The sequence below is a fragment of the Haemaphysalis longicornis genome, unplaced genomic scaffold (assembly GCF_048455015.1).
Source record: "Haemaphysalis longicornis isolate Haplotype H1 unplaced genomic scaffold, Haemaphysalis longicornis Haplotype H1 scaffold_9, whole genome shotgun sequence".
Classification (NCBI taxonomy): Eukaryota; Metazoa; Arthropoda; class Arachnida; order Ixodida; family Ixodidae; genus Haemaphysalis; species Haemaphysalis longicornis.
Window position 1 is genome coordinate 14,053,065 of NW_027526460.1, and position 9,759 is coordinate 14,062,823.

Consider the following 9,759-nt stretch of genomic DNA (forward strand, 5'->3'; position numbering starts at 1 on the left):
GCACTATGCCGAACGATTTCATCAGCTGAAGTGTTAGTAGTCTATGTATAATTTAGTATTTTACTCTGTATGACATTAGAGCTGCACCATGCTTGTTTTTGCCTTCTTCAATTTGTTATTCACATAACTATGTTTTTTTTTTGCGAGCTGGATGTGAAACCTGTGTGCGTTCCCAGATGGCGAAACAGCTGGGACACTGAACCATATGTGCTTTTGTCAGGTCAAATGCAAGGGTAAGTGTTTCTCTCTTTGCTGCTCATTCCTTATATGAACATAAAATAAAAGTTCCAAGTAAACCTGTGTCTGTCAAGGTTACAACAGGCTCAAGCCAGTAAGTATAAATAAAAACAAACCAAAATACCCACACCTAAAGCAGCATGCTTTAATGAACTTTTATGGAATTTAATAGGAAAGTTATATTTTTCTAAGCCACATCATTCTGAATCATAATTTTGAGCAACTCTAGCAGCACAACGAAGATTCCAGCAGGTGGATGCGAAGGCAAATACTGCTTAAAAAAACCAGAGGCCCTTCAGAGAGAGATTCTATGTTTGGCTCTGCCTTATTTCAGAGATCTTTAAACTTAGCAAAAAAAAAAAAGAGCTTTATTTAATGACAATAGGAGAGAGATACACTGCCTCATCGCTTCCTTTCCTTTTTCCATAGGTACACTGGAGCTGCATCCTTAGTTCCTTCTTTCACTTTCTTCATGGGTGGGTTCTTCTTGTCCTGGAAATAACAATACCATTGCCACAGCGGAGTTACAAACAACTGCAGGTCTAGAAGGACACATAGCATGCTTTGGTACTGTAGGTTTTCACTTGTAGTAGCTTAATACTTCAACCTCTAGGTTTCAACAATAATGACCACTCAGATCTTACCCCTTCTAATCCTTAATTCGGATTTCTTTGAATGTGCAAATCTTGTATCGGTAATCAAGGGGTGCAAATTCAGGGTTATGACTGATCTGAACGGCCACAATCTTAACCAGATATCAAGTTACAGTAGTAATGACCAAGAGGCTGACTGCATTTGAAAATTTCCCGTACGAGCAATTAAAATAGGTGCAGACATTGTAGCACAATGTCAGGTGCAGCTGAACTTACAAGCAGCTTCTTTTTCACGTTCATCTTCTGCTCAACCACGGCCAGCTCTCTCTGTCTTTTCAAACGCTTGGTCAGCTCTCGGTAGCTTCTCTTCATCTCGCGCGTTGCTTCCTGGAAAAAAGAAAAAAAAAAGAAAAATAAAGAATAACATGACAATGCCCTCGAACATGTATAGCTGCAGCAACTGTTCACAGGCAATGAACAGTCAACCAGCATGGCTCCAGTCAGCCAAATGAACTTTGTGAGAAAAGCCGGTTTGACATACACTGCTTGAGAACAAAATAAATGCATGCACTATTACAAAAACCTTGCGATAACTATCTTGCCTGAGTGGTTGCTCAAGTGTCAGAGCCAAAGCCGGCTGTATTAATGCCTTTTAGGGGCTCGGGCTGTCGGTGTCTTTTGTTGTTGCCATCTCATGTAGTCACCATACTAAAACACCGGGACACACTTTTTCTAAAGCCTCACGCTACAACGCAACGAGTACTAAAAGAACACACCAAAACACTCGTTTTCCAATGCCTTGCACTAGAACGCTTCGTACAAGACTTTTACAGCAAAGCTGTGTACCTCTAATCTCCGTGGGCAAATATGCCATAGTGCCAAGAGTACACTTGTATACTGCTCGCTTCGCCCCTCCCCAGGTTTCACGCTAGAGGAGATGGCCCGTGGTTCTTTCGTAAGGCCGCCCACAGGTTCACTCCCTTCCTTAGCTTTCAAATTATTTCAAAAAAAAAGTGTACAAAATGTTGTAACATGTTTACGAGCTGTGCATATCTCCATTATCGTATAACGAATAAACCAGAAGGAATATAGTGTTTCGGTGAAGTCCACTGGTTGCCTTGGAGCAAGCTTTCTTGCTCTGAAGACGAAAATCCTACTTGAATTTTCCTTCCAGAGCAAGAAAACTATAGATTTAAGGAGAGCAGTGGGACTCGCAATTAAACAGCCACCCACTCAGGAATGATGCACCGATAGTTGGTAGAGACGCAGGGGCTACAAAAAATGCGTAAAATCGATGCAAAAGTCCTAGTATTTGAATATTGCGCTACATGCCATGTACATACAGCGAGCATCAATGAATTTCTTTTAGAAACCCCACGAAATTTTATCACTCAGAGAACGCAAACTATGCATTTACTCAGCCACATACACCTGCTCGCCATGAGTGATTGTCAGCATTGCTCGATGATCGAGTGGGTATTTCATGAGTAGTGCGAGTCCATTCCTACGACTCTCATTGTACGCCGCGGCAACCTCAAACCAAGCCAGGAGGGGCACACAGGGAAATATAAAATGGCCTACAGGACAGGCCCGACCAAAGCTTTATGTCTAAACCAGTTTCCAAAAACAGTTTCTGATTGGAATGCTCTCGCCCATTATTCCCCTATGCTTGAAATGGCAAGGTGAAACTGTATACATAACTTGTTCTTCTCGCTTGATCTGTGCTCTCGGTCTGTATTTTTGTCGCTTGTTTTTCACAAATAGTTTTTCGTGAAATATGAGTATATTTTGAGCCACAGTGTATGTAAACAGGATCTTTGAACTGGATTGTCCTCTCCTGCGTGGACCACACTTGGTCCGGAGTATGCGATAAATAAAAATGAGAACAAAACTGGCAAATGGTAGGGTGCATTTATTGGCCACTTTGCTATGGACCACGTCGTCAGTGGGACATTCATTGGTGCCACTCATGCAACCGGCAACATGTCACAGACCCCCGTTTATATCTCTCTATTGCACAGCTAAGCGTCAAACAGGCAGGCTCCAATGGCTCCGAAGCTGTCCAGCACAGTCAATGCCAGTGGCACCACTGACCACTTGCTCATGTGATACACATTAGCGATGTCACCTTTGACACGGCATCGCTGAGGTGTTTTTTCCTTTGTCTTTTTTAGCTGATATCTTTTCAGCTGCATTCTTTTTTCAACCTACATGCCCTTTTTTGTTTTGTTTTTGTAACAACCAGTCCAATGTGTATATTGGTTAAAATAATACTGATGCCTTCAGCTATGTGCTTGCATTTGCATCAAATGTACCCAAGGTTTCTATTCTGCTAAACAATGTTAACATGCATGAACGGTGCCACCTGTTCTAGTAGTACATGTATTTTGTCATTTTCGCACATGCTATCGTGTGAAGGGTGTGTATTTTGCAACGATACAGCAACCAGGAACTGAAATTGGCTTTACTAAAGTGACGCCAAGAAAGCTGCCAGAAACCGCAAACAAATGCTTCACATTTCTGGCCTTGTCAAGCTGCTGTTACTAGTTTTTGCCAAGAAGACCACAACACTGCAAGCAATGCTGAAATAAACTTCGATTTTGATTTTCCTTTCAGATGGATTCACTGCCATTTTAGTGGATTTTCTGCCATATTAAGCCCGGTTCCAATCCCTGCAAAGACTGCTTTGCAAAGACAGCATTGAAGACCACAATGATGCAGGCAACGCAAACACCACCTTTGTACATATTAATATTGCAATAAACAACATTATTTTATTTAAATGTCTCACATAATATATTTTTTGTGAGGCTGCTTTGGACTACTTTTTTACTGCCTGATAGTTATTATGATCATGTACTTGTCTTTTACAAAACTGCAGCCTGCATTTGTTAGCACATCTGCTACGGTCATTTTGTCCATGGTGGTGTCCCAGTTATTGCTGCTTTAGACATCTAATTAGATTGCTTTCTAAGCTGTCCACCATGCTATCCACAAATTGGAACGCAGCCATAAAGTACTTGCCTAGTGTTGTGGACGGCCAGCGTAACAGTCCTCCCGGCACTGACAATTGACATTAACCCACAAGCCAGGGCACAAGCTGTTCGGCTTTCAGTCACATGCACAATACCAGTAACGGCAGCTGTACTTGACAACCGAGTAAAAACAAAATTGCATGTTAAGTGTGAAGTATGCTAAAAAAATAAATAAGCAAAGAGAAAGGAAGGAGGAAGCAACATTTTCCTATAGCCATCACTTTTTTTTTTTTTTCAGAATGAAGAACCTAATTTAGATTGCCACAGTTGGAAACATAAATGCAGTTACTACTTGGCTAGCTTCTGAGTAGACTAATGACTGCCAATGTTATTGAAGGCAGTGTATCAAAAAGAGGGCAGCGCATTGACACTGTTTAGTGTCGCCCTTCAGCACCATTTAGAAATAACGTATGACTTGCCTCGATGACATCCTCTGGCACGTCTGCGATGGACTCCTTGTGCAGGGTCTCAAGCGTGGGACGGTTGAAGGCGCGGCCCAGTAGGGAAGGGTGGGTGCCCAGCTTCTTGGCAAAGTCAAAGTTCCTGGCTGTGGGGAAGAGAACGAGGGAGCTTCAGACGGTGACCCTGGGCACTGCACAGCGTGGAAAAAGGCGAGGGTGTTCCCTGCACCCATCATCATCACCAGCCTATCTACGCCCACTGCAGGGCAAAGGCCTCTCCAAAAGGCCTCTCCCTGCACCCATACTAGAGTAAACCGACGACCCGATTTCCTGTCCTCTGCCCAACAACCAGGCACTGTCACGAAAACGACTGCCAAAAAGGCACCAAAAAGTGCAAAGCCAGAGCACCCACTGCCTCTCAGCACTGAAAATACCTGTGGCACTGGCCATCAAGTTGTCACCACAATGCTCGACAACGTCCATTATGCACTTCATTGAGGCTTCGCCCACTGTTTACCCTCAAACTAGCTTTATGGAGAGCTTTGGCAGGACATTACAATTACCGTATTTAGTCTATTCTAAGCACCCTCCCCTACTTTCGGGGATAAATTCGGAAAAAAACGTTTGCATGCGAATCTAAGCACCCCCTTTTATAAGCAACCATCGCAAGGTGGATTTTAGACGGGTGGAGGTGGGCTCGAGTTGACATTGTGGCCAAATCATTTGTGAAGCTTTCAGTTACAAACCACTTCAACAGAACAGAAGACGGCCTGCTTGGAGATACTGAAAGTGGCAGCCCCAGCGGCACAACGGACTCAAATGGTAGTGAAGGTGACTGGGTATCATACGAAAGCGGTGGGTTCACTGTCTGTGCCTATTTTTCGGCTGATGAAAGGTCAAATAAAACATTATTCCTCATGCCCGTCTCGTCGAGATACGGCCGCGAAAAAAGTGGCGGAGGGGGGAGAGGTAATCTCGGTTTTTCGAATCTAAGCACCCACCTCACTTTGGGCATCGCGAAATTGGAAAAAAGGGGGTGCTTAGAAGTGAGTAAATACGGTATATTCCATTCCCATCGATGGAGCCGTATCACACAGCATGCCCTTTGCAGCTCATAACCTCGCCAGAGAATTTCGAGCCTCGGTAGACTGATCAAGCCATTTCTGCCACAACCACGATAACTCTGTGTAGCATTTAAAACAATGTATGTGCCTAAGCAACTGTCCCAAATACAAGGCAAAAAATTAATGGTTGAGTGAGGGGGGACACAATAAAGGCAAAGGCAATGCCAGTGCATCTGTAACAGTGTGTCTATTGACAGCAGCAGTGCAATTAACACCGTGTTGACATGCAAGGCAAACACCTAGCAGTAGGAAGCAGGGAAGCAGCCATAAATGTTGCCAGCGGGTGGGGGGGGCTGAGATTTCCCCTTGTCCTCCTCCATATGAGTTTTCAAGGGATTAAAAATATGAATATAAATACATAAATATTAACTGATAATATACATCACTAATAACCAACTATTACCTGAAATAGGCAATTATAAACTGAACAAACATAACTAATTACTGTCAATAACAAGGAAAACAAAATATTTCAGGAACAATTTATTCGCACGTTCTGAGAATTGTGGCAGAACTGCTATCGTTGCTTGTAATTTTCTGTTTTGTCTACATAAGAAGAAATAGCACTTAAAGAAATATGTAAATGTAGAACAAATATAAACATATATGCTTAACAATAAGCGAAGCAAAAAACATGGAACTAAAGAACTAATTCATCTAAAACTAACAAAACAAGGAGCGCACATTACAAACGTGAAAAGCCCAAAACAAACAACTTGTGGGTTGGGGCTGTATTTTTTTTATAGTCGCTTTGTCATAGAATTTCTTTTTTTCTTCTTCTCATTTTTGCACACATGCGACGGTTGAGGACAAATCTTAACACCTCTGTTTTTTATGCCAATATATTGTGTAGGAGCAGCTCGTACTGCAAATAATTGCACCAAAATTAGTGGCACAAGAAATACGTCAAAATGTAGTTTGGTGAAAAAAGCGAGAAGATAATATTTTGATCAGGGGAACAAAAGTGCCACTGGCAACAAGGTGTACATTCATACAGAAAGCCTGTTCTACATGGTGCGAATTTACTTGCGAATTTGCTGCTGCGGCGCCGCTCGTGCGGCAAAACTACCAATTCTTGTAGCTGTGGCAATAGATCGTTTTCCGCGCGAACGGCACTGCAGCAGTAAATCTGCAAGTAAATTCGCAACATGTAGAGGAGGAGGGGTGGGGAGACGAAGTCCGAAGTCGTTAGTGCACTAGTTTCCGGCGGTCCGTGGTTGCATGGAGGTACTGAAGCAGCCAGGCCTGCGGTTTCACCCGCAAATCTCCCGTATAGTTTGTTCTGAGCAGCGACTCTCCGTTGCGTTGCAGAGCGCAAGCTAGCAGACCCCCATTGATGAAGGCCTTGCACAAGAGTTAGGCATGCGAGGAGGGAAACGGCCACCAAAGGAGAGTAGATGCACTTTTCGGACAGGATTCCAGGAGTTTTAGACAAAATCCTAGGATGGGTTCCTGGTTGCCATGCATGACAGCGCGACAAAATTTCGGGGGGAGGGGGGACTGAATTCCTATACCCCCCCCCCTACGCTTCTGGCGAGAAGCTGCTAGTTGCTTCTGTGGATTTTTTAGCAACTCTGCCTCCAAGAGTTGAGGGAAGAAAATGCGACGCACACAATTTTCTTCAGGCGTTGTGGGGGGGAGAAGTAATATGCTGATATCTATGCTTAAGCCTCCAAGAGTTGAGGGAAGAAAATGCGACGCACACGATTTTCTTCAGGCGTTGTGGGGGGGAGAAGTAATATGCTGATATCTATGCTTAAGTTCTTTAAAGTATTCACTGCCAACCCAGTCGGGCCAAATTCTGTAAAAATGGAGCTGTAAAGGCAGCAGACAATAACTGAACATACGCCACATATTACCTGCCCCGTAAGTGCAGCTTTAGAGATTGCAGAGACTGGCTCTATAGTCAAACCCGGTAATAGCAAACTGTAATATGCACCGCGATTAGTTCTATATATCTAATAGTTCAATGGAGCTGTACAAGCCTATAAAAAGATTTATCCATTTATAAATGATTGCAAGCAATAAAACTGCTTTGTGCCTTAACTGCCTACTTTGCAAAAAAGCGGTGGTGAATTTTGTTTTCCTTTTCGTTTTCGCGGCGTCAACTAGCACAGCATTCGTTACACGAAACGTCGTGTGCACCAGTTGGAGTCTGTGACCTTCAATATCGAAGCAATATCTGCGGAGCACATGGACTGCCGAAAGCACTTCAATAAGTGTCGGACTGCTTTCACAGGTGACATCCTTCTTTCAGCAGCACTAGCTGCCATGAAATCGGTGACGGTGCCTGCGTTCGAAGGGCTCACAGTGACGGCAACGCCATCGTCGACCCTCAGGAAATCCTCGACGGACACTGCTTATGGCACAGCATCGGGAACAATGTTGAGATCTTCCCTCAGTTTGCCGATGCTGCCGTCACTAGACCCGCATGTTGGAAGCAGTTATGGAAAATGTCGGGTGTCACTTTGCTCCATGCCGGGTTTATTATCTCAATCACAGCCAATCAACATCTCGATCACCACTCCGAGACCATGCATTTCGGTGGCAGTTCTAGGAGCGCCGAGTTCGATATATCAGATGTGAACTTTGGTGTGAGGAAAATGTTTAGCATGTATTTTTGTAGCTGATTTGTTTTTGTTCAATAAATAGCATAATTCACTTTATCCGGGTTCGTTACAACCGGGTTTGACTGTGTAATGGGCTCTGTGGCAAAGTTAAAGGACGTGTCATCTAGCAGACAGCAGTGAGTGACTCAGCATACACAATGCAAAGCGTTGATGCGTCTAGCAGGAGCCTTAGGGTGGCATTTTACCTTTTTTTATGCACTGGCTTCTGTAAACTGTGAGAGGGTTGGTTCACAGTGTGCATTAAAGACTGAATGTCAATGAAACAAGCTCTGACAAGGGAGCTTCGTTCACAGCCAACAATTTGGCCTCGAAGTAATACTTGAAAAAGCCTCACCACACTGTTCTGAAGCACAGTAGTTAGGTAGAAAACTTTATAACTTGAGCGTGAGGACCTAGCTGAAAAGCCGTAAGTCATAGCAAAAGGTACTTCTGTGTCTGAAAAGAACATTTGTCACTGCTTTTTCTTTGCGTCATGCCAATGCTCTAGAGTGAAGGTGCACTCACGTCAGCAGCCCACTTCGCTTCGAAGCCCGCGAATCGCTTTGACCACGCGCGAAGGTGAAACAGAAGAAGAAAACAGTTCTGAAATACCTTCTTCCTTAGAGTCGACGAAAAATGTGTGGGTATTCACGGGTCCACTGTCATCGCCAAGGAGATGCAGGTTCGCTCGGAGACGATCGATTTTCTAGAATCAGAAAGGGCAGGCAACGCAGGCCGATTGAAGCCACGTCTAGAGCAACGGTGAATTCGAAAACACTTTGCAGCACGGAGAACAATTTACAAACCTTTGATTCTGTTACACGTTTCGTGGTGACGTAATTTAGGTCTTGAGTTTGCATAAGTTTCAGCTGGGCCGGCGTGAACTCCTCGCCTTTCACTTTGTCGTAATGCTCTCCTCCCTGAAAAGTTTGCAGATGACTTCAAGCCCGTCGGCCATCACAATTGGACAAACAACCCGGAGACTCGGAACTTACATCCAGCTTGGAGTTCACCATGTGAAAGTAGAACTCATCTGGGTTTCGTGTGAGCGCTCGCTGACGCAATCGCTTGAGTCGAAGCTGCTTGTTTTGGAAATCCCTAACAGCAAATGGAAAGAAAATACGTCCAAGTTGAAGCGAAACAGGGGGTTACGAACAAAACACTGACATCTTGCCCGACATCGACAGCTTACCTTGCTCTTAGCTTATAATCCTTTTTTTTCTCGAGGACACCCAAATGACGCCTCGAGTCAGGCTGAAAGCAGTAAGAAATGATATCAGCAAAGTGTCAATCCCAACGGCACGTGTTCTCATGAGTGCGACAAGAAATGAGAGACACTGACGAACACCTCTTACCTGTTGTCTTTCCTTGTGTATCCTCTGGCTTGCCTTCGCAGCTTTCGCGAATGAAGACATTTTCGCTAAACGTGACTACACGAGCCTAACACCTCGTTGCAAGTCAGTGATGCGCCAAAATACTGCAACTTGCAAGAAAGCGACAAAAATCAGCTCTAAGCAGTTCACACGTTAACACGACTGGGGGCAGCCATTTTAACCGGTGATGATGACCGAAACGCCGAAACCATAAAGAATAGAGGACCATACAGATGGCAATACTTTGTTATAAAATCATCAATAAAAAACTATTCCTAGCTGTAAATGTAGAATTTTAAAAAATTACTATAAAAATGACTCCGTCAATTTTTTTTTTGAGTGAACCGCTCCTGCGTTCGCCGCGAGCGGAGAACGCCGGCGCGTGTT

At 44.0% G+C, this 9,759-nt stretch overlaps 1 protein-coding gene across 2 annotated transcripts; it reads right to left on the reverse strand.

Moving 5' to 3' along the window:
* Positions 1-583: 583 nt before the first annotated feature.
* LOC144151650 (putative U3 small nucleolar RNA-associated protein 11) lies at positions 584-9,553 on the reverse strand. 2 transcript variants are annotated; one of them, XM_077682764.1, is made up of 8 exons: positions 9,355-9,553; positions 9,192-9,253; positions 8,995-9,097; positions 8,806-8,919; positions 8,612-8,705; positions 4,285-4,412; positions 1,107-1,217; positions 584-729 (listed from the first exon to the last, which is right to left on the reverse strand). In XM_077682764.1, the coding sequence occupies exons 1-8, from the start codon at positions 9,412-9,414 to the stop codon at positions 640-642; spliced, it is 762 nt and encodes a 253-aa protein (XP_077538890.1). In that variant the 5' UTR covers positions 9,415-9,553; the 3' UTR covers positions 584-639. The 2 variants fall into 2 exon arrangements, with proteins under 2 accessions (XP_077538890.1, XP_077538889.1); XM_077682763.1 differs by having other exon boundaries at positions 1,107-1,213; positions 4,281-4,412; positions 9,355-9,552.
* Positions 9,554-9,759: the final 206 nt, after the last annotated feature.